The 24,608-nt window shown below is 42.4% G+C and overlaps 5 protein-coding genes across 5 annotated transcripts in view; 2 read left to right on the forward strand and 3 right to left on the reverse strand.

Annotated features, from left to right (window-relative positions):
* Nucleotides 1-84: 84 nt before the first annotated feature.
* Nucleotides 85-1,205, forward strand: LOC6729726. The gene is made up of 2 exons (XM_002104996.4): nt 85-637; nt 709-1,205. The coding sequence occupies exons 1-2, from the start codon at nt 631-633 to the stop codon at nt 1,146-1,148; spliced, it is 447 nt and encodes a 148-aa protein (XP_002105032.1). The 5' UTR covers nt 85-630; the 3' UTR covers nt 1,149-1,205.
* A 1,060-nt stretch (nt 1,206-2,265) lies between these two features.
* LOC6729727 (protein HGH1 homolog) lies at nt 2,266-3,787 on the reverse strand. Its single transcript, XM_002104997.4, has 4 exons — nt 3,599-3,787; nt 3,298-3,485; nt 2,734-3,237; nt 2,266-2,677 (listed from the first exon to the last, which is right to left on the reverse strand). The coding sequence occupies exons 1-4, from the start codon at nt 3,681-3,683 to the stop codon at nt 2,345-2,347; spliced, it is 1,110 nt and encodes a 369-aa protein (XP_002105033.2). The 5' UTR covers nt 3,684-3,787; the 3' UTR covers nt 2,266-2,344.
* Nucleotides 3,788-4,041: 254 nt separating this feature from the next.
* Nucleotides 4,042-5,059, reverse strand: LOC27207792 (seminase). The gene has a single exon (XM_016183462.3). It carries the CDS (start codon nt 5,013-5,015, stop codon nt 4,128-4,130), a length of 888 nt encoding a protein of 295 aa, XP_016036382.1. The 5' UTR covers nt 5,016-5,059; the 3' UTR covers nt 4,042-4,127.
* Nucleotides 5,060-5,297: 238 nt separating this feature from the next.
* On the reverse strand, nt 5,298-6,287 carry LOC6729728 (seminase). Its single transcript, XM_016174653.3, has one exon. The coding sequence runs from the start codon at nt 6,254-6,256 to the stop codon at nt 5,324-5,326; it is 933 nt and encodes a 310-aa protein (XP_016036383.1). The 5' UTR covers nt 6,257-6,287; the 3' UTR covers nt 5,298-5,323.
* A 3,916-nt stretch (nt 6,288-10,203) lies between these two features.
* The window catches only part of LOC27206843, a 33,909-nt gene continuing 19,504 nt past the window's right edge, over nt 10,204-24,608 (forward strand). The window contains exon 1 of the mRNA XM_039294678.2: nt 10,204-10,649. The gene's annotated coding sequence lies outside the window, so the exon portion shown is untranslated. The remainder of the gene's footprint in view (nt 10,650-24,608) is intronic.

Consider the following 24,608-nt stretch of genomic DNA (forward strand, 5'->3'; position numbering starts at 1 on the left):
ATCTAGACTTTAAACGATGTCGCTTAGTGAAAGGCAGGAATGGTTTACGATTTATATACGATGTGTTTTACCATGGCATAAGTAAGCATTTTTCACCTCTCTAGATGAGTATTGTACATATACAAAAACAATTTACCTATTTGTTAAACGAGTGCTGAATTTTGGGCAGATTATAAATAGTTGTGTAAATGGATTAGTGAGTAAAATTAGCAACGAAAACTGTGAGCTACAAAGTGGGAGTGAGTTTTTTTTTATAGATTGATGTAATAACGTCATCTTTATTTAAACTTGCATGATTTGCATTATCAGACCGCAAATAGATTACTCGCATTACTCGGAACTGGCTGAACTATTTACTAGTTGTTTATATTAAAAATTACTTCTATTAAGTACTAAATCAAGCCATAAATGCCGGTCATAAATGACACAATTTGTTGCTATATAGACTTCTGAATTTAGACACCCAACTACTAACACTTACCGCCTTACCAGTCTGGTGCGGTTGATTCACCGGCAGATTGGTTATCATGTCCGGATAACCTGATAGGCTATCGGTTACCTAGGTGTTGCCTAGCAGCCGCCAAGAATAACGATCGCACTTGCTTAGTACATTCAAGCAGCTCAATCGAAATGGACGGTAAGCACTGGCACACTCCCCTTTTCCGTTTGGATTCTCCAATTTAGCGGGATAATTTCGCTGACTTGCAGGTCACAGCTGGCTTCACTTCAGCCACGGAGCAATTCCCCAGGCAGCCGTAGTGGCTGGCCACGATTCCGATGGCGACACCATCTTCATTGGCCGCGCCTTCTACTGCAACGACATGCTGCCGGCCAAGATTATCCCCAACAAGGGCAAGGCCTACGTGGCGTATGCCAACCAGGAGGTGGAGCTGGAGAACTACGAGGTTCTCAGCGGCTTCAACTACGAGTGGCTGCCGGCCGAGAACGGAGAGGTGCCTCCCGGCGCCGTCAAGGTGGGCCAGAATGTCGACGGAGAGACCTTGTACGCCGGAAGGGGCTACCATGCCGGCAGTTTGACCGTGGGCAAGGTGCATCCGTCCCACGGCTGCCTGTACATTCCCTACGATTCCGAGGAGGTGAAGATCTTCGCCTACGAGGTTCTGTCCCGTCGCATGGAGGCCAGATAGGTGCTCCATTTCCACTTATTGCCTGTTAATCACAAATAAATTCGACACTTTTTTGTAGACGTTCGTGTGTTGTTATCTCCATTTGGTGATCATAAAACTTCCTTATCAAAAGATTAATTTCAAACATGAAGAAAGAGAAAGAGCTTGAGAAATACGTGGTTATTATTTAATATTTAAATAATATAGATGGTATTGGTTTTTCAGACTCCAACTTGTGCTCGCAGTTTTCGTCCATCCCCCTTTTATGCAGGAAAAAGTTATAAGTTAACAAAACCAAATATAACTAAAGTGAAGCCACTAATTAACGACTAAGTTGAAAACTCTCTAAATTACGCGTAGCCTAAATACTTGATTGTAAAGTCGAGCTAAATTTTCATATGGATAGGGCGAACCAATAGGACCAAACTAAATAAAACGAATACTATACGAATGGGTCGGAGTCCACGGCAATGGCATTCGATATGCATCGAATTCTAGTTTAAATTGTTTATGTTTCGCATGTCGGTACTTCATTTTTCGGACTAAGCGAGCTTGCAATGGTTTCCGCAAATAAAAATCAACAACTATGTATAAACAAGTGGAGAAGTTTTGATAGAACGCAACGGTTTTTGATCGGTAGCAGACAGGCAACACATCAAAATCAGGCAATTCGCATTTTCCCTCTGCTGAAATCGCTTGCTTGCCACGCAACTAAACGCAAACTAATCGAAAGCAAACACAATACGCACTTATTGGCTATAAAGGCTCCCCGGCTAAGGGCCATTGAATTCTTCAACTCTCTAACACACAATGAACGACCAAGCAAAGTTTGTAAAAATAACACAAGAGTACATTAAACGTTTCATGGCAAGGCGAATGCCAAACATTTTTGAATGCAAATGTATCTAGCACTTAAGGAGAACTTTATACATATACAATTGAGGCGGCAGAGCGATGGATTAACGATAATTAGATAAACTAGATAACGACGCTACTTGAACTAATCAAATTGAATTGAAAATCGAAATTGAATCTGTTTACCCTGCAATTGAATGTGTGCGTACAACTTTTTCTAGTGCAACATTTTGAAGCATTACGAACTAAACTATCAGCATTTCTGAATAAAAAACTGCATACATATATTGAAAGTTCGATTTCGTCTATGACTTTTACTAACACTACACATATTTACAAACGGTCCAGGTTGCTACGTTGATTCAATCAAGCAAAGTCTTCACATAGGCGGCGTCTTCCTGGACGAATTTTTCAGACTGCTCTGCAGGCACTTCCACTTCGGTTTTATAGTTGTCCAGGCCAATCTCTTCCTCTTTTTTGATCAGAATGTCCACTACGTTCTCGCAGGCCAGCAGGCAGTCGCTGTCCTTGGCCACCTTGGCCTCCCACTTGTGGTACTCCCGCAGGATCTCATAGACGCCCCTGGAGCGCAAGATCTCCCGGCTGCGACGCGTGGAGCATAGTTGCAGCAGACACTCCAGCAGCATTTTGCGCAAATCGGGATCCTCTTCTCGCGTTTTACTTTCAGGCAGGTACTGGAAAACCAAAGGTTGCAGAGATGGTCTGTTATTTTGCATAGTATAGATCTCACCTGCAGTTCGATGGGCAACAGTTCATTGTCCTCGTCGCTGAACTCTTCTGGACCGCACAGCGGCTGCAGGATTGCCACCAGAATACTGCTCTGCTCGTTTAGGATCACATCGTGGTAGACCGTGTCGAAGCAAACGTTCTTCAGAATGCCAATGGTGCCGCCACGCCGCACTACACTTCCCTCGAATGAGGCGAAGGGCAGTAGTTTTTCTAGCAACTGGTACTTGCGATGGCAGCACAGTTCCCTGCCTCGAGAAACCTGCGTCAGATTGCAGAAGATGGGCGCCAGGTAATGCAGCTTGGCCTTCTTTTTGTTGTAATCCAGTTGCGCAAAGGCCTTCGCCAAGCGGGGCAGCGTCTGGTCGTCTTTTTCCAGCGTGTCCAGGATCTCGTGGACCAGAGATTCCACTCGCGTTAGGTTGCTCAAGACCATGCTCCAGGGATCAGCCAGATCGGATTGCTCGTTGGTTATTTCCTTGGCAGCCACTTCAACGATGGCAAATGGCTGAAAAGTGGAGAAATGATAAATATATCATTATTAATTATATTACTTTAAAACACTTACCGGTTGCAATTGTTTCGCCAGTTGGAAAACTTTAATTGCTGCCTCCTCTTCGGCCGTTAAATTTATTAGGCTTAGAACCGCATCCTTGGCCACCGTTTGATTTCCATCGAATGTCAGTCCAAAAATGGCCATTAGCATATCATCCAGCGAGAGTATAGCTGATTTGCCCTCCGTGCTGCCAGTCAATCCTGAATATTACGAATATTTTAAGTAAATAGATACATTGTGCCACCGGTGACGTCACAGTTGCCCACAACAAACGCACGTGCAGCCGTGCAAACTCATCTTTCTTGAAACACACCTAAAACATGTGTTAGGGCTACCGCCTTTAAGTCCAGCCGCTGATTCGGCTGCATGAATTGAACCAATTCCTTTACAGTCTCCATTTTAGTTGTATTTTTCGCGTTTATTCGTATTTAACTGCTGTGTTTTGGTTTCAGCTGACCAATGTGACCGGCTTCTAGTTTATAAGTCATACTGTCTGGCAATAAAGCTATCGATTATTAAAAATCGAAACAAGCAGTTTTCGACAGGTTGCTCTGCCAACCACGGCGTGTGTATCTGCTAGGTAAGGGAGCGTGTATTTGCTTATTGGTACTCAAGCCATGTGGTCTTAGCTCACTTGCAAAAGCTGCGTGCTGCATTCATGCTACCCAACAAGCAAAGTGTAGAATAAACTATTTTTGGGGATTCCCAAAATAACGAAATTATATGCTATTAATTTTGATGAGTTTCAACATAACATGATATTGAACTAAATATTTATTGAATATGTATAATAAGTATATTACATTTGATATTAGAAGAAAAAGTGGATGCACACAATGAGCTTATCGACTTAGCCAGAAGCCCGAGTGCCACTCGGGTACGTTAACTGATTTCGCTTTTGGATGGCTACTGCCCTTGGAGTTTTCACTGATCGCCTTCAGAATGAACCGTTTGACCTGGTGGATATCGGTGAAGATCCCGGGTAAAGCGGGTTTCTTGCAGGCGGGACTCCAGGCCACGATACCACAAAGCTGATCGCCAGCAGTCACAGGACATCCGGGGCTAAACATGCAGTCTGAGCTCTTTTTAAATTCCTTGGCACAAGCGACAGTTTCGCGCAGAAGGAAATTGCCGTATGCCGAATCGCAGATCATTCGGTTGAGCACCTCGATCTCCTCTGTTCGTACGTTTTCGTTGCGTCCTGCGCCGTAGGACACAACTGAAAGGCTGTTGTACGAGCTCAGCGGATTGGTACAGAGGGTCACATAATTATTCCGATTGCCACGCAGGCGGTTGGTCAGTTCTATGACAGCAACATCCATAAAAGTTCCGGGCCAGTGCCAGTCCTTCGAAACAATTATGCTGCGGATTAGTGCGTTTGGAGGATCGTGCGAATTATGCTGGTTATCCTGCCGGTTGTCCGACGATACCAACTCTACACTGAGCGACTCCATCTGTGACCTATGACTATGCATGCAGTTTGCTGAGGTGAGGGCATACAAAGCACTTAAGTACGAGGCTCCGCAGACGAAAGTAGGTCCATCAACTATCCTTAACAGCCAAGGGACCGCATGACCACCCGAGGTCCGCCGAATTCCATTCTTGTTCAGTGTTCTTACTGGTGGCCTACCATGCAAGTATGAGGCTGAAGAATTCCACCAACTAGAGTGTGCAGCTCCGACTTCTATCAGGAGAAGAGCGATTGAAAAGATTTCCCGAATATATTTCATAATATAAAGCGTTTAAGTCAGAGCTGTACACATACTAAATAGCTGACAGAGCTGGAAAAAAACATGCAGAAGTAGAACGATAACTTTTACACTCATTTGATAAGGTAATTAGTAATGCGGAATGGTTTAGACCCCATTTCAAAACTTCCTGTATATGGAGCACAAAAGGTAAAGATTAGTTTTAAAGATGAGTACTTGAGTACTTGAAGATTTTAACGCATCTATAAATATTAAAATGTTATATGAATTCACGCTATTCCCCCAAATGAATGAACCATTAAATTTTGTAAGTTTAGGTTGTATTTCATTCAACACACCAAGGGCTCCACCATTACAGTTCTAATCTTTACTGGTTTCGATTTTGGTTTGATTGTTTTCTTTGGTGGTTTCTTCTTTTCTTGAACTACTTTAGTTGATCTGAAGACATCACCGGCATTTATGGCTTCTTCCGTTTCAGTGATAAATCGTTTCACTCTTCTGATGTTGGTGTACATGCCGGGCTTGGAGGTGTCGATGCAGTGTGATCCGAAGGACACGACGCCGCAGAGCTCTCTTTCGTAAATCAGGGGGCTTCCACCGTCGTAGAGGCACTGCTTCGGATTCTTGGGCTGTTTGGCGCAGACTGATGTGCTCGCTATCTTTGGGCTTTTGAATTTTTGACGGCACTCCTTAACGGATATAATAGTCACTGTAACGTTTCGGGGATCCGATGAGGGTATCTCCACCTCCGTATTGTCGAAACCCCATCCGAAGACCACCATTTGCATTTTGGGCTGCACTTTGACGGTGCAAAGACGGATGAACTCAGTGAGCCGTCCCCTAACGGGATCTCTTAGACGCACTACTGCCACGTCCATGTAGAGTTTCTGGTAGACAAATTTCTCGGGAAATTGAATCGAATCGATATCCGCATAGTTCTCCCTATCGCATTCGGAGAACGCGGTGCCCTCCACCGTGGCACCTTCAAGGCTGTTCCGATACGGATAGATACAGTTGGCCGAGGTAATAACGAGCAGAGGGGCATAGTAGGCAGCTCCGCAGGCAAAGTTACCATCACCGTTTAGGATCCGCAGCAGCCAGCCTCCGAAATTCGGGCCTGTGTTGGACTGCACACCGCCCCAGACGCGTCGAAATTTGGGAGTCTTTAGAAGGATGTCCCTCGGATACACAGTTCCCTGGCTCTGGGGCAGGCAGGTCCACAGCAGGCAACTCACCAGAAGCCAGATGTTCGAGAGCCCCATTTTATTGCAGTGGATGACTGAAGAGTAAGTAATTAACTTGTTGTTTGAAGTATGGGTAGGAAATTTTCAAGCAAATTAGTGTGAAAAATTGCAGTCCTTTTTTCAGACCTTAGGTCGCCGTAAGCATACACTTCCAAGGTATTTATTTGTTTTCAAATTTGCTTAATAATAATAATATTAATAATAATAATAATATCAATCATTAGGTTTGTTAATTTCTTAATATAATAACTATAATGACACCAGTGCTTTGGATACTCTATCCATCAGAAAACGTGGAAACGTCTTTAATAGAATTATCTATCGTCGCACGGGGCGTGCAATATCATGTTAAGACTGTTATTTTTACTTATATATCTTCGACATTATCCTCGCTATTGCATGTTATAGATATATATCTATATACATGGGCATCGGCTTGGGTTTTATTTTAAGAAACGGTGATTTAAGCCACACCAATTTGATTTGACAATCATCAAGTCCCGTACAATTGATCGATTTGATATTTTAAGAAAACAGAGGAAAAACCGGATTATCCCAAAACTGTAATACTCGTATTATTTTTAGACTTAAGCCTCCCCAGTCTTACGCACTCGAAGTGCTTAAAGTAAGTCAGAGATGCGGTGTGATGTCATTCGAAAGGGGCAGTCATTGGCTCCTCCTGAATCGTGTTTTCGCACAATAAAGTGCGAGCTTTATTGATTTTTAAATGCCGATCGAAGATGATTAACGAGCATAATTTAAATGGAACTGGTCCGGTTAATATCATTCTCCGATGGGAACTTTCCGCGAGCAAGTGACCCTTATTCGGAATCATTCATTAAAATTCATTCGTGAAATTCAAAAAGTCGAATTGGTGTGTGTCTATATTATATATAGATATAAAACAGTAATTTTTGTTTTTATACAGAATCTTTTAACGGCTTATACATTTGGCAGGTTGCTAAAGTATATATCCCCATAAAACTGAGCAAAAACGGCACATGTCCAAAGTTGTTAACAAGACTAACTGAGACTAATCGGTCAAAGGAGGGTCAATCGATGAAGTACTGCTCTTATGCAACACCTATATAATCCATCGAACTCTCAGCGTTAATCATCTGAACTCGAGAGGCTACCCGAAAATAATTATAAATACACTGAGGTAAACCAATTCACATTCTTAATTAAAGTTGCCAAAACAATTTATACTTAATACGGATTTTAAAGTAATTTACTTTTCCCCCTCAGTAATGGCACCTAATACCAATCCGCTTTACGATTGGAGTTCATAATCCAGACTCTTTTTTTCTCAGTGCGACCGAAAACCAGCTGAACCGGCAGTGACGTCACGGGCGGGTTTTCGGGATTTTCGGCCCACTTGCGCACTTGCAGTATGACCGCCTAGCGGTACTTTCGCTTTAAGCCAAAAATATCAACCCACTGGAGGAGGCTGGGCTGTATTATTTCGGGAACTGCGTAATTTGGGTTTCAAGTACAAAAACCGGACACTGAACCCGGGCGACGACGTCGATCATCGGACTTCCTGATCGTAGGGCTCGCCCTACTGGCACTGGCACTGGCCAGTCGGTTTTTCCTCTTCCGGCTAATGGCAAATGCCCAGTGGATCACGTAGGCCCTGGACAATGGTCTCCCACGGGATGGTCTGAGCCGCACTCTAGAAAATTGGCAATCTGGCCACGAAGTATTCGCCGAAAGTGCGCACCCACTGGAGCGATTGTAATGCCCATCATACGGCGGAGACGTTCGCACGCCTAGATCCAGCGACTTAGTCACATACTCGCCTGGTAGCCTCATAAACATAATGTGTTTTGCACGGTGTCTGGTCCGCATGCCAAATAAGGCTAAAGCGCGTGCGGGGCCCGCTTCTGACGCTACCAATTGCTCATTTGGCCAAGTCAAAACATATAACCCACGAAAACCAGAGGGTATATTTTTAAGTTAAAAAGCTTACTACCTTTATTTCATATTTCAAACTCTTCCGAACATCCCTTTCTTAATGTTTTTTAATAAAAACTATTTTAGTTCGGCTTACTTTACTTTTTTTTTTTACTTAATTTAATTACTTATGCATTTTTATTGCTTGATTACAGTATGCTATTAATTTGTTTTTATTGCCTGCACTTAATTTTTTTTAGTTTTTTAAGGAATGCTATCTTTTAGACATTAGGTACGTTTCATGTTCTTGTAGTGTTAAAGTTCTTCCCAAAAAATGGCTTGTTGTCTGCATACAAAACTTCTGTGCATTTATTGAAAGTATAATCTCGTATTATTCGATTTGATTTCAATTGGCAACAACTTCCTTCTTAAAGTGGGATTTTCTTCTCTCTGTGATTGAAACCGAAAACAGACGCATTTTAAATTATTTCCATGGAAATAGAAGTTTACATTTTGCCACTGGCATTAACAACAATAAGAGCATCCATTGCTGCCAGCGTAGTAAGCAATAATTCTTACTTATCTGAGGGGGAGTTGGGTGCGCAGGACGTGTTGCCATCTGATATCCCTGCGGATGGCTTTACCATTGTTCTGCAATTTTGTTTTACAAAATGTTGCATCCACTATGAAAAAAAGGGAAAAAGAAGATGACAAAAATAGAGGAACTCTGTCTGGCGAAACCTGAGATGGTTAGTGATCTTTCAGGGGACATCTGTTGCTCTCAGGAGATACAGCATATACTGTGTGTAATTGACGCCTCAGGAAGCCAAAAAAACCTGTCATCCAGTGATCCCAGGGCAGACAGATCGGAAGCAGGGATGACGTTGATGTCTGGATCCGGATCTCTGGGTTCATTGATCAGTGTAATGATCTTCCTACCATCTTGAGTTACAGTGTAGGGCTCCCCTCCGAGATGTTTTCTTCCGTTCTCATTTAATTCTTCCTCTGAGTTAACTTGCTGGGAGGTTTCTCCCCCACTCTTAAGCTGCCAACTTTTCTACTACAATCCACCTACCAAAACTAATCAGTTTCCTGTTGCTGATGGCAGAATTTTGTGCCCGAAGCGCGGGTTAATAACATAACTGCGCTGGCTGCTGGGTAACTCGATACTTTCATCTCTGGAAGGGCATGGAGGTGCTTGACCCAGCTTCGTTATGATAAAAAGCAGTTTTATGAAATCGAGACTTTTATGCGATCCCGATACCATTGCGAATGTGACCAACTGACCTTTTCGGGGCATCCTCGTTTTAGGGTCTCTAAAACCCTAAAGCTAATGACCGCCATGAACTCTGACATGCGATAGCAACCGATTGTGCCACAAACCGAGTTGCACTTCCAGAGCCCCGCAAACCCAATTAAGACCTGCGTTACCTAACCCACAAACCCCCAACTCCCCCTGTTCAGTTCAACTCAAATACTCCCAACCGGCGGAAGTTTCCGCTGCGCCAACTGAAACATGTAGCGGACTCATCGAGCCAGTTGCAAGTCGACTCGAACGTGTTGTGAAGGGATGCTTTGGGGTGGGTGTTGATTTCTAGGGGTTGTGTTTTGCTTTATTGTTGCGGTAGTCTTAGGCACGCCACGTGTAAATGAAATATGAGAGTGAACCCATGTACCTATCCGCATTGAATGACACCGAAGCTTCCAGAACTCGTTGAGTCAGCCTTTGTCTCTTCGAGGAAATCAACGTCAGCATAGAAATCAATGTGCCATCAATGCGTTTTGGTCAAAGTCCTAAAAGTTTTCTTTACCAAAAGTTCTTGAAGATGGCCCAAGTTTCCACTTTCATTAGCATGTCCCGGCTGCGAAAAGTTTGCACCAGAGTTACAAACAACAAGTGTCGAAAACTTACATCACCGATGCGGAAACTGCCAAAAAGCAAGCCATTTATGTTGTGTTTACCACCCCCAACTTGCGGGCCAGCGGAAGGAGCATCCAACTCGAACGTGTGTGCAGGAAGTTGGCCAGGCCAAGAGGCGAAAAAAGTGGCCTAAACCAGACAGTTTCGCAACGAACTCTGAACGCAGCAGTCGAGCCGAGTGCCAAGAACCCCGAGTCTGTAACTGGGGGACCGAGTCCCGTCCCGATTCTCGATTCTCGAGTCTTGAGTCCAAGGGAGGGGGTGACCAAGAGGGAAACCAGACGTGTCCTCGTTCCAGGACTACGACTTCGGCTCGATCCGATGCGATTCGGCTGCGCTTTCGGTTCGGTTTCGGCTTTCGACGCACTGCACTCGCTGCGACCAGAGTTTTGAAGTTCCCGCTGGCCGAGTTTCGAATCAGTTGCCGCCGACTTGTTGGGTCATTTGCATATAAATCGATCAGTGCGCCAGTTATCGGGCCATCGGAACAAAAGAAAAACATTTTAATTAACTAACGATCAATTAGTAGAACTGGATAAGAAAGTGCCGCGATAAAACCGAGTGACTTCCCGAAATAAATAATTTATTATCTGAGTGAGTAGTTTCGTTCTCTACCAACATTTCACCTGTCGGCGATGAAACTTTCGTGGACTTATTTTCACTGCTGCCGAAAGTTTAGTGCCGCAGGAAATTTAAATTACTCTGAAAAACTATACCACTGGTCGCCTGTGGAACTCGCCAAAAATGTATTTTTGTGTCAAGTTTAATTTATAAAAAGTTAATTATAGATACAAAGCAGCAGGGATGTGGGGTGCTCATTAATAAATTCAGTTTCATTGTGAGTTATTAATTAAACTCAACGCAAGCCATTCACTGAATTTTCATGCCACGCGATCGATAGCGCAATAATATTTGTCATTAAAAGGATTATTAAATAATCATTTTTTTATGGAGTCGTTAGTTGTTAAAAATGTAGTAACCGGTGACATAATATAAGTTGCATTTTAATAACGCTAAATAAGTTTGCTTTTAATGGCAAAAAATAAACGTTGGCATTTGGTTAGAGAATTTGGAATTTGTCACTCGTTAATAATTAAAAAACTCATCGTATTTGTTTGGCTTAGCAAATGCTTTTCTCGTGATAGTAATTATTTTACGCAAACAAAACGCTTGCAATAAAATTTAAATGTCTTCAATTACTTCGAAATTCATTTACTTGATAATCCGATCTACCTGCATTAAGCTGCCGCGGAAAAGCAGACAATCTGCTCAAGCAGATTTATTCTCCCGGATTCCGTGGCATTTCCTTTGCACACGAAACTGTCGCTGATTTGATTACCAAAGAGCAGAAGGAGCCAATGAGATGAAAGCGACTCCACGGCACGGGAAGCCATGAAATTTTAATTTAACTTGCTGCCTTCTACGCATTCCTGAGCGTTGATGCTTGCTCTTTTTCGTGGGCCAAAGGACAAACATCAGCGCTATGTGCTGTGGCATCAAACTAAACATGAGCACAGTGTAATTTTATAGCGCCATTGTGGGTAATTCGACTGATTTACCAGGATCAGCAAAGCCAGACACATTTTTATATTGTCCTCCTTGTTGCTTACATTCAATTAGGCGTTCGCACGAACTGAGAAAACGGGGAATGCCCCCTGGATAGTCCTCTACCCCCGCCGCCTTTTGGTATGTGTGCGTGTGTTTAATTACACATTACGTATACGCCACATTTGACGCATTGTGGCTGCTGTACTGTGGCTTGTATATTTTAATTAGCGCCTGAGAAAATACACCCATCTGTTTGCTTCTTGGCTTCTGTTTGTTTTCGTCCGTGCCGTTTTTATGGTTAACATTAGTCGAAAATTGTCGCATGCATTTTTATTGGCTATTACTCGTCCCGTTTAATGGCTGAAAGTGAACACATTATAAAAGCGAACTATTTCAAGCGAGAAGGTGATAAGCTTGCATCGGGTGAAATAATAATAATTAAAACTGCATTTAATGGCCCTAAAAGTTGCGCATTCGCTACCAGGGCGGTATGCAAATTTACCCATTACATCAGCCGCAAAAACAATGGCAAATGCGGAAAACTGCAATTAAATGATTTATCTGGAAATGAGATTATCTATAGAGTGGGTAAAAGGGCATTTATCAATTAAGTCAATGTTGTGGCTGCTTGATTTATAATGCGAGTATGGCACATATTTGTTATGGCAAACTGTGTTTCCCACACAATTACATTGAAACATTCTTCTGCCTGAAATAATTTGAAAGTCCCAGGGACACAGACAAAGAAAAGGACGAGCAAACCAGATGAGCTTCTGAATAATAACACAGACCTACTGGATACCCAAATCCGCGACCCCAACTCATTTTGAAAGCTTTCTGTCTTTTGGCTTTGTGACAAACTGTCACTTCGCAACAATTACGAGTCTGAACTTCTTTGTGACCTGTACCTTTTTTCGGTCTGACTCTTAATGAGCCAAAAATATGAAAAGAAACACGAAGATGATGGGCAAAAGCCTTACGTCGCCGTGGACAAACATTGCATTTGTTGTTGGTGCTGCGATTTTCACGCTTGTATGGTTTTCCTTTTTTCAGCCGCCCTCTTTTCCTTTCCACGTTGGTGTGCCTCTTGTTTTGGGGCCTTCACCTTCACTGGTTGCGTTTGGGCCATAAAATATTTAAGGACCTTTGAATGCACTCACACATTTATGAAAGTGTAAATATTTAATGAGGAATGCCCTCTGTTTCATAGTCAGATTCAGCGATGGTTCTCCACGATTGCTTTGCCCTAGGCTGGTGGTTCTATCCGGGCATGTTTTACACATCGGAAAACCCAGAAATATTCACGTCCACTTGAAAAAAAATACAGTCATCAGTTCAATGTTCTGCGGTTAGTAAATGCGATACACAAATGTCTGCTATCAATATTTATAGTTTCTACAAAATTTTGAATAGTATATATGTACATCTAAATGGGCTGTACGTATGTATCCTATATCATACAAAATTTCTTTCAGTGCAGTAAGGAAGCAGGGCAATGGCTGCTGTGGTTTTACCGGGTCTTTTGTGGCCCGTTAGCGGTTTAACGTTACATGTGGCGTATGCGTAATGTCTGAGTTTTACTTCCCTGCCAACCAAACAACCAAATGGCCAGCATGCATTATTAACTCGCCGTTGTCCGGCTATTTCCCTTTTCCATTCAAAGTCCATTAGAGGGTGCATGTGAACGTGACAAATTTATTAACTTTATTATGAGAAACCTAATTAAATTGGGTGATGAATGAAGGTCGCGAAAAATAGATGCCGTTGTTACTCAATCAACTCACGCAGCAAAAGGCAAAGTGAGGATAACGAAAGCGGAAACGGAAATGGGGGCGTGGAGTTAAAGTAGGGGACAAGTCAAGACAAGCGCAAGTAATGAACGCCATTAAAAATGGCGGCGGTTTAACTGGAAAATCGATACCCGAGTCGCAGGAGCAAAAGGAGTGAACAGCAAAATGGAAAAGAATGCAGGTGAACCATATAACTATATATGTGTGGCGCAGTTATATGTGTGTTTGTGCGCCAGGACTCCGCCCAGTTTTATTCAATTTTTATAGTTATCAAACACACACAAACACACCAGCTTAGAGTCGCCTTGAGGATAGCAGGAACGTATCCGCATTTAGAAAAGGGGTATGGCCAGGTGCACGTATTATTATTGATATTACACCTGTGTGCTAGACGGGTATATTTAACCCGCCTGATGATATAACCAGCGCATCGTATGCGGAAATTAAGACATGAAACAACTGAATGAGGATTAAAGAAAATAGCCAACCCGACAATTTCCTGCGATTAGCTGGCACGCAAAAAGTCTAACTCAAATTAAACAGCAGGGAGGCAGGTCAGTGGAGCAGGCGCACAAGATATATTCATGGCCATAACTCATACAGGCCGAGTTGTTGATTTCGCTCAGTCATCAGACATGAATAATGCCGGCTAATGTGTCGCCAGGGAATGGCTAATGAAAGTGCTCGGATAGATCACGTTCCGAGCGAAGCAAATTGCCAACTACCAGTTATTAAACTCAGTCATTAATTATATTTTACTACCAACATTTTCGTTAATATTGTAATATTTGAGTAAAATATAGAACTGAACGTCTGATGCCTTTGAATACATTTTGTGACTCTGGAATAATTACTTTATTGGGATATCTGTTTACCTTTTGTATGCATTATTCAGTACAATAGCGCGTAAATAGCTTCAGAATAAACAAGTAGAATACGTACGCTTTTCAAAATACCATAAAGACTCTCCAAGGACACACGTCTTTATCTAATGACATCACAGATGTTTCAGTATGTTGCTATGAATACATCATCTGGAAAACGCGTCATAAATTGCCCAATCTGCTTACGATTTGTGTTCATTATAAATGATTGGCTTGCATCCTTTTGTTGGCTTCTCGTTATCGTTTCTAAACAATCAATTCCTGCCAGCTTATCCTTTTTTCCGTGCTGACAGCATAGTTATTTTTCAATGCTAATCCGAGCAGCACCTGCGACATGTCCACGCGCATTCCAATTGTGTCACTTTGGCTTACACAACAACCCTATCACAGCGAGCCCAGCTGCCCTTCGCCGCTTAACCCCGCAACCCTTAACCCCAGAAAGACGGCCACCTCTGCTAACATCAATCGAACGCGACAGCTAAGCAAACACAGTGCGATGGAAAGTGCAAGGCGAAAGTGCATTAAAAATTCATTAGATGTATACGCTCGCTGGGCCCCAACATCCAGTATATACACAGAAACAAATTTAAGAATTCGCTTAATAGTTCCCGTTTATTGAATGAAAATATGAAATATATACAATGTACAATATTTATCATATAAAACTTAAGTTGTGCAATATTCTAAGTATTCTTTATGAAACTGAAACTGAAATAAGGCCTTTTGATATAAATATTTTGATGTTTGCACTTTCTTTGGCGATATCTGATATTCTAAATATTTTTTCAACTGTGCAATCACTGTGATAGAAAAAAAGTATCAGAGGAAACAAAACATTTGATTTTCGAAGCTCTACGTCGTCTGACGATGTCACTACGCCCCACGGAGCCTGTAGACCAGAAACAAGGCGCCTCTAATTGGCACAAATTTTCAATGAGCCCCGTGCCCGCAGCGTGATCAGGCCCTGTCCACGGTCAGTGGGCGGTGGGGGTGGCTGGCGTATGGTGAACCACCGCTCACCGGCAGAGAAGAAAACCCCACCCACGGGCATTGGCCGCTGTGCGGTATTTTAATGCCGGGCACGTAGTCGAGCGCACTAATGGAATTAAACAAATTACTTTATGGTCTGGACCAGAGGCACAGGAAATGTAAATTTCAGCGTGGACACGACCACTTCGGTCCGGGAATCCCAACAACTCTCATGCCATCTTATGGCTACCTGATCCGGAGCACCTGCAATTCCGGCTAAGCTGAAGATCTGCGCCTGCAGTCCCCAGATGGGCATGCAATTTTCAACACCAAACTAGTTTGCACCCGGAGCACTTGGAACGTGCTGTTGTCGTGTTGGTTTTCCCTCTGTTTTTCCTCGGCTTTTCCATTTCCTTTTTATGGCGCTCAGGCGAATGTCCTGACAATCGTCAAGTTCATGCCGAGCTGCTGTTCTTGAACCTTGTGCCAACTGTGCGGACTACTGTGGCAAATAATTGCAGGGCCAACACTCCACGCAGCTCCTCAAGGTTCACTGACATTTGTTGGAGCGCTCAATTTGATTAAGTGCTGGGGGATTGGGCGGCGGATGGCGGGATTGCTGGATGGAGGGCCAGAGCCGGCTACCCGGTTGCCCAAGGCTGGGAATGGGACTCGCAACGAAATGCAATTATGTGCAAGCTCATGACACCCGCCAAACACCCGCTCAATGCTAGGAGAAATTGCATTAGACCTCGCCGGCACAAATTGTTTATTACTCACGCAAGGCGAGTTGTCCTCAGTTCATCAGCAAGATTTGCATAGCCAAAGATTCTACGCACCGCGAGAAAATAGTAGCCAATGGCCAATAAAATTGTAAAAATGTATAACATTTTTTATTCCATTTTTTTTTTTATATCAAGTATTTAATTCTTTTTACTATAATGAGCATTTAAACTTCTTGTCATAACCATATGCTGAGTTTAAACTTCTTTAAGTGGAAGATGTTGAACTAAAGGATTAATGGGCAGCTTATATTTATTCTTAAGCCGAAAAGGAAAGGATTTGGAGCGCTCAGCTCGGACACGTCTGGCATTTACGCCAGCGCATACATTCCGCCGAAGGTAAACTGGCAGACCTCTGGTTTTCCTTTTTAATATCCCAGCTGAGGGTGGCGATGACGATGACGAAGGGAAGAATATGCTACTGTCACACTCGACGAAAACGCTTTTGTCCCTGCACAAAGATGGCAACAGAAACAACAGCAGGACAAGTGCGTTGAGGGCGAACTCTAAAGGTTTTTCTGAGGTTGGGGCCCTGAGTGTCAGAAGGTGACAGCTGCAAGGTGGGTCAGCGAAGAAAGGAAAGGGAAAGGGTTTCTGAGGAGGTCCTGCGAGAAAGGCCAGCTTCTAACAGCATTACACTGGCACTCTGTCGGTGGTAAATGCTTTTACTCTTCTTTTTGACGGCGATTTGCACGCTGCACTGCACAAAGGCAAATAAATGCAGGCATGTGGGAGCAAGTCCCTCTATTTGAATCTGAATTTGTGTGAGTACGTGCTTCTTCAAAGTCCCAGGGGTCACCAGTGGCCATATTTACACATCAAAAATAAAGCAAGTCCGGAGTATGGTAACTATTTTTTATTAAAATAAAAGCACTCTGCCCTTCTATCTCCCATGAGAGCTCATCATTTTTTCGAACTCTTAAACATTCTTATAAATGAAGTGAAATCGTGGTATTCCCCTTTAGGTTCGTCCATTTAAAGCCAAGGTTGCAGTAGTGCGTTGCAAATAAACACTTATGAAGCTCTTAGCCACACGTTTACAACACCCTATGCCAGAGTCGTCTGAGGTAACAAAGGTAAAACACTTTTCCGTGTCTGGTTTTCCCAGGACTCACTTTTTATCTATGCATAATTACTTAAATAAAATGCTTGTCTCGTTCTCGCCGGAGGACGTGGCCACTCCATGGCGAAAGTGTAGTGTATGTTTTCTCTAGTATTCAAGTGGCAACGTTGGCATTTCAGAATTTGTGTTTCGTCAAGCGAGAGAGCTGCAAATGGGAAATGATTCTGGAGAAAGGCAAAACTAAAATCTGGTCAGGATGTGGTCTGGCTGAAGGTGGCTGTTTTTTTTGGGGCACACTCAGAGCTCCTGTTATGACGAACTTGGTTTGTTTGTTGCTCTTGCTTGATGCCGAATAAACAAAGTTTCCCCGCTGAAAAGTGGGCTCCTCGAAAGCCCTAACTCGGCCACCCCACTTGGCACAAAGGCAATAAAATTTTTGCATGACTGCGGGCATTATTTTTGTTTTTAACTGTTTTTATGTTTCCACAGGAAACTGTTGTACTTTTTTCCCCTTTTACCTCCCTTAGCTCAACGTTTTGTTTTTTTTTTTTTTTTGGCTTTTACGATCTCCGAAATTTTGCCTAAAGATGGGAAGCAGGTCAGGTCAAAAGGAGAACTCAAAATCATATTTAATTTATGCGCTATTTATTTTTCATTCACAACTCGATTAGATTTTGTTTGCTAGGCCGGCAAAAGTTTGGCGCCAGTCCTGAGAATGCCAATCAGCATTCATATGCATATGAAAAACAATAAAGCATTTTGAATTTTTCCGTAAAGTGGGAACACACTCCCTGTGACATTTTTTCCTTTTATGCAGTATCCGACTGCCAATGGCACTTGATATGCAAATTGTTGGCTGTCATGAAAATATGCACATTAATTTTCATGGCCGTGCTTTTTTTCTTATATATTTTTACCTACCGTGTCGGCCGAAACGCAAGCACATAAACAATTTATTTGCAAGTACGTACGTCAACGGTGCTAAGCGTGTTATCCCATCTCACGTGTCTGGGGGAAGCGAATTTTAAGAGCCCCGTTCAAAATGAGAAGAAGCCCGGACACGTGAACCACGCTCACCTTGCCTTCGTTGCTAAATTTTCCACCTAGCCACAGGCAGCTGCATAATCACATGGAAAACGCTCGTCAGATCTGAAGAACTCCGCCCTACACGTGCGAACTAATCGCTGGAGGTCGTTCTACCGATGGCTGACTGTCAATGACAGATAGCAGGGACCACGCGGCGTATGGGTGTTATAATTTACAATGTGGCTCCAAAGTAACAACGCGGCGCTGGAAAGTGATGAGCATTGTGTGTCTAAGTACGGGTTTTAGCCATGTCTGTCTATCAGTCCTCGGTATTTCACACGTTTAATAGATCATCACAAATATGTTTTTAAGTCGACATTTTACTTTTATTTTGCTTGCCATTATCCCTTTTTCCTTTCCTTTTGTTAAGTAAATTATTATAATCTTTAACATCACTGCTCCCGAGTTATTGTCAACGCAGACATTTGAAAATGATGGGCATATAAATGAGGTGTTTATTCCAGCCAAGTAATATGCAAACTCGCCTGTAACAATGTAACAATTTGCAAGTCTAGACACCGGTGAGAGTTGCTCCTATTACTGGTAATTAAAGCTAATTCGTGTAAGACTTGGCCTGAGCATTGTTTTCAGCGAGTTTGTAACATTATTAATCGCACCACATTAATGCAATTATAAACACACTTCATTCTCTTGCGAAGCATTTTTAACTGGCACGTGGCAAGCCAAAATAGCCACAGAACTAATCTCACGGCTCCGTGCTCAGTTGTCCGTGCCCAAAAAGCTATTTTCCACTAAATTAACAACGCCAACAACGAAGTAAAAGTTTGTTTTCTGATATGTGCATTTCCTGTCGACTTTTAGCAAACATATTTCAGAAGGAATGTTAAAAACATGAGGGGAATACCCACTAGAGACCGGAGAGTACTTTGCGAAATGTTCACTGCTGCCTGCGTGTGGCATCGGAAAGTGCACCATGGCGTATGAGTGACACATAAAACTTTAACGCACACTTTGCTGAGTAATTTTTGGCCGGAATCAGATACCGCAGATTGCGGGGCCATAAATTATACGGCCGAGCAGCCTGTCATTCTGCAGCTCTTTGGCTCGCATGTAAACAAAGCCGTAAACTGTGAAGGCGAATCTCAAGCAGCTGCCAAGGGGATATTCCCAGCCTAATTGCATTCATTTACCATTACAAAAGGAAATGCTGTTTCCGCCGCTCAACGCCTTCAACCAATCGCTTCGGCCTTAATCATTAAGCCGTAGTTGTAAGCCGGAAATCCGTGCGCACTTTCAAGTGCATTTCCGCTTCGAAAAATATAACGAACTGCCGTGAGCGCAATGAAAATTGTCATTTTTACGGAATTGCAACGGAAATGGCAGCGAGCGCCTGACTTTTCTCTTCACTTATTTGAATTGGTCTCGTGCGCTCAAGTGTATGCTATAGATTTAAGTTGACAGAATGCCAGATCGAAACTATTGACACAGAAATTTAAAGCCAAGCTCATTGCTCATCGCCTTTGGTTCGCTTTGACAACCAACGCCCTGGTTGCATCCCATCACTTGGTCGTCGAATATTCTGGCCCATTCTCCGGACCGTTAATAACGATGGAGCGTGTCAAATGCGTACAAATATTTCGAAGAGCAGCAGATTGGGTCGGGGTGATAAAAGTTGAACTAATCAATTTTTCGCATGATTGATGCCCAATTGTGCTGCATTCTTTGTTTGCCCTCGAGCTTCGTTTGACATTTGTCATCGACGGCTCCAGACAACCACATAGTCACACGGAGAAAAAATCATTACTATATGCACAAACAGGCAGATAGTAATATTAGTAACATTCCGTTTAAATAATGGGTTATATATACCACCTAATAAGCCCCAAAATATGTTACACATTATGTGACCACCTACAATATATTATAATATATATATTATATTATAAAAAAAAGTGTGTTGAAAATATAAAACAATTTGTTGTGTCAAATACCTTTTCTAAATGGCTTTCTCGACTTTTGACCACACTGCGGGGACATTTTTGCCCTGTGCCGGACAAAATTGTTTCAGGCGACTGTGCAGTGTCAGGATGGCCAAGGCGAAAGTTGAAAGCTTTCCCAATCCCCAGACCCCAGACTCCGTATAATCGCATCACCGAGTCCTGCGGCTTCATGTCAGCCCTTTTTCCAGTTGATGCGGTGTCAGCGGCAGCCATTGTTGGTCTTCTTGATTGGCTGTTCGCCGGGGAAATTGTCATATTAAAATTGCCCCGTAAATCGGGCTTTCTGCCGCAGTGATCCGAGGTAATCAAATATGAAAATGTGCACACTCGCAGCTGTCCTGCAATTTTGGAATTTTGAAATGACATTAGCTTATCGGCTGACCAGTGCAAATGTCAGCTTGGCCTGGATGCGGGCTCACCTTTTGAGATTCCGATTGGCCACAGAAACTCATCTGCTAATACCGCCAGCCTTTTCAAGTGTCGTGCTAACAAAATGCAATGCCCAAGGCCAAAAGCCACTCAACTTCCCGGATATCCTGCAGGAGGATATGCAAAATGAAAAATGCTTCGGGGACAAATCAATTGCCCGGCACAGCTAAGCAATAGAATTGAGCTGTTTGTGCGCGCAACAGTGCGAATGCGCATATCTTTCAAGGCCAGCTCCATCAATCAAGAAAGAAAGTGTTTGTGGCGGAAGGAAATGGTAGCCATTTTTCAATATATTTTGTAGCCAAGAGGCCAGTTAAACATTCATATGAAACGCGTGCAATCGATGATACACGACTGATTCGTGTGGCTTAATAAAATCCGGATGGGGGCGACGGGAAAAGCTATTTACACATTTAATTGACGCATTCTATTTTCGGCCGAAAGCAAAGCATATAAAATGCCGCCATATTTTTCACACCAACAGTGACGACAAAATGCACAGAGAGAGTAACTCAAAATGTGGCAACATGCGTAGTAACAACAATCGAAATGCTGGCCTGTTAAGTGGCTGGGCAAACAATTTTATGGCCCGCTGCCTGTTTTCTTGGCCTTTATGAATATTTATCGCTAATATTGGTTATATAGCCACCATAATAACAAACCGCGGCCACAATAATCACATGTCAGATATACAACACATAGCCCATTTAATTATTTTGCGCGAATTTTCATCAATAAGGCAAACTTTGACGCGTGGCTGATTTTGGGTTGGGCTCGGATCGCCGAAGTTTGGCTTTCTGATTTGCTGGATTAATTCATATATGGGGCAATAGCCTATCAGCGGATTTCGCCTTGAATTCTAACACTTTTGCCGGCAACTGTACGCATTAATTTTGGGTATGGAGCTAATGTAAATGGTTTGCTTTTTCTAGTGGGAAATGGGTTTGAGTGGCTGCTACCAATTAGTACTTTTGGTGCAAAGTGTTTTCGCTCTTGAGTGCTTAATATCGCGGCTCTAGAGGCGGAACAATAATTAAAGTGAATTTTTCCACCAACACTTTACATTGACACATCCACCGACGGGCTGCCAATCATCTTGGAAAATTATTTCAGAGGAAAGCTCCCATCTCGGCAGGCTTATTCATTGGCATGTGCACCTTGAACCCGCCACCGGGTGAAGTCGCATCCATTGTCGCCAGACAATAACAAGCCCGGGGAGAGGAAAATGAGTGGAAAGAAGGGAAAATCATGTCCGAACTCAAGTGAGCGCCCTTCAACCCGAAATTCCCAAAAGCCAATGCACCGGCGGCTCCAGAGAATACGCCGCAAAATATGAAAACGAAATAACGTGGTGGGGGACTGCAATTCTTGGCGTGATATTCGCAAGATTCAAAATTGCTTGCATTTATCGCATATATTATGAACGCTATTTGCATATTATTTATTTGCACGAGTTTATTGAACTGCACACTTAACCCCTTCCTTCCTCTTTGAATGCGAAGCAAATAGTCGGAGAGCTTTCGCTGTTTGCCCTCCGAGTTTATATACCTACATTTCTTTTTTTTTTTTATTTAAGTAAATTAAGCGAGCCGAAATAAATTCAATTTCCCAGCAGCGGAAGTTAATGTAATATGTAAATGAGTGGATGCGCATCAATTGAATTTTCCACTGCCCAATAATTGCATTTTAAATGCTTTTAAATGTTTTTAAGGTCAAAATGCAGCTGCCTTTTAGCCGCTGGGCAATCAATCAGCCTTGCATGCAAATTATTTGTGCCGTGTGAGTGGCTGGCCAACGCTGCGTATGATGGATGTACGAAAGTGCATAATTGGATTTGTAATCAATATTGATTCGAGCCAAAAAAGAATGCAATACAGAAGCCAACGCCAATGATCGATGGATACAGGCATCTATCTCAATAGTTCTGTGCCACTAACCCAGTTTTTCGGCAAAGGCGGATAAGGGGGTTCAAACTTGTTCGTTGTGAGGTTAAAGTACGCCAGGACATTAACCCACAGCTGACCTGACAGCCCAGTAATTCAATCCTTTTCGGGGCAGCATCCTCGGCGGAAATCGCCTTGAGGTATTAAGTTCCTTTTAGCCACGTGCCAGCATCCTTCAGCACCTCCGCCATCCCGCCGTCCACGATCGCAAGTAAATATCGATGAGGGGCTGTTTTTTTTTCAGCTCTTCGAGCTGATTTATTTGGCCGGCACACACTGTGCGGCTTGTTTGTCCACTTGACGCTCATCACGTTTGGCTATTAGGGCCATTAACACTTCCAGTCTTCTGGCCCCGACTCTCCTCTTATCGCCGGCCTTTCGACTTGGTTTCGTCTTTACGGCTATTTTTTCTGGGGCATTATTTCAGCAGGGTGATTTAGGCTTATTGAAATTTTTGTGCTTTGTTTTGGTCAAAGGGATATAAGCGTCCCAGTAACCTTTTGCGTAACCTTTAAGTCTCTTCTTATCCATTTTTATGGTGGGCTATTTAAATCCACACGGGACTCAGAAACGTGGATGAGTTTTTTTTTGTGACAATAATTTTAAATTTTTTATGGTCAAATGCACGTAGGTGTAAGAATTGTTTCTTTCTTCAGAATCACATGTTCGCAGCTTGTTACCTTGCAACTTGTTGACGGAATGGAAAGTTTTTAATTTAAGATGTTTGAAACTGTCAAACCTGTCATGTTTTTAATGCAATAATGGCGTTTAGTAAGTGCCCGAACGTCAATCACACTTTGTAGATACTTTCAGCTCAAATATTTCAACTATTTTTTACTTGGGCGATAATGCAATGTGGCACAATCTAAATAGCTAATCACTAGGTTCCATGAAAATATCATACCCAACAATACTCTAATAAATCACTAGATATCGTATACGTATGAATATTTATCAATTCGCTAATGAAGGCTTTTATAAAATTGGTATGTGTACGTATGAACTGTGCAATCAGCCTAAGTTGGTCTTCACTATAATTATAACGCAAAAAATACAATATAAGAATTTTCTAATTCGTTTATAATTATTGTTTATTGACAATGTAAGTATAACTTAATTTAACTTTAAATATGCAAAATATTAATCGTATTCCATTTTTGCTGACCAACTTGCTAGTCTTGTCTGTAGTTACAGTATATAAAACCATATTCAAGTGATTTCACTCTTGCGCCATTTTTATTGGACCTCACAGTTTCGCACATCGTAAAACCCAAAAATATAAACATCATTTCACATGCGTGACTGGGGTTTAAGCTCGTGTTGAACTTTTAAGCCATGCTACTGCCGCGTGCTCTTAAAAAATGATTCCAGAACATCCAAAATTTAATCAATTTCGCAATCGCAAAGGAATTCCCCAATTGATTTACTTAAAATTTATTGCATTCGATGAGCTTCCGTCAGCCCTGTATCACTTGTAAATCAATGGACTCAGAGACCTTAACTATTCTCAATTAAAAATGATATCAGTCGATTTGATTTGTCATTTAAAAGAAGAGTAATAGAAAGCTGGCTGGAAAAGTTTGCTGTCTGGGTATTAAATAATACCAATCGATTTTATTCGTCTGTACTGGCAATGGACAAAATAAATTAATTTCTTTCTGAGATGGAAAATTTAAAATTTTATTTTATACTTTATTTGGATTTTCAAGTTTTTTCCAACGAGAAAGTATTGAATTAAGAATGTCTCTTATTTGTTTCTTATTAAAGAATGCTTTTTGGAAACCAACTAGCCCTCGGACAACAGAAACTTTTCTTAATTGACTTTCAGTGTCAGAGTTGCTAGAAAGTAAAAAGAGTGTGAGCTGGACTCATGGGAAAGTTGTATTTAATTTGCTAATTGTTGCACTTAAGGCCGAGAAATGCGAAATTTGCGTGCCACAAGACGGAAAATTAGCCAACAAAAGACGGATGCGCAGCGGCTATGTTCGAGATCGTATAAGCGCGAAAATACATTAAGCTGTCAATCTTCATTCCGCATACAAACTTACGCAAGTCAGCGGACTGAAAATATTTTGGCAACGTTGAATAGCCTGAGGGC

This window comes from Drosophila simulans, chromosome 3R (genome assembly GCF_016746395.2).
Source record: "Drosophila simulans strain w501 chromosome 3R, Prin_Dsim_3.1, whole genome shotgun sequence".
NCBI lineage: Eukaryota > Metazoa > Arthropoda > Insecta > Diptera > Drosophilidae > Drosophila > Drosophila simulans.

What these genes read in the sequence shown, in the direction of transcription:
- LOC6729727 (XM_002104997.4), bottom strand. Translation starts at nt 3,683, where the DNA reads ATGGAGACTGTAAAGGAATTGGTTCAATTCATGCAGCCGAATCAGCGG. An exon ending in AGCCCTAACACATGTTTTAG is followed by an intron (nt 3,486 to 3,598) that starts GTGTGTTTCAAG and finishes CGTAATATTCAG; the next exon opens with GATTGACTGGCAGCACGGAG. An exon ending in TGTTGCCCATCGAACTGCAG is followed by an intron (nt 2,678 to 2,733) that starts GTGAGATCTATA and finishes TTGGTTTTCCAG; the next exon opens with TACCTGCCTGAAAGTAAAAC.
- LOC27207792 (XM_016183462.3), bottom strand. Translation starts at nt 5,015, where the DNA reads ATGAAATATATTCGGGAAATCTTTTCAATCGCTCTTCTCCTGATAGAA.
- LOC6729728 (XM_016174653.3), bottom strand. Translation starts at nt 6,256, where the DNA reads ATGGGGCTCTCGAACATCTGGCTTCTGGTGAGTTGCCTGCTGTGGACC.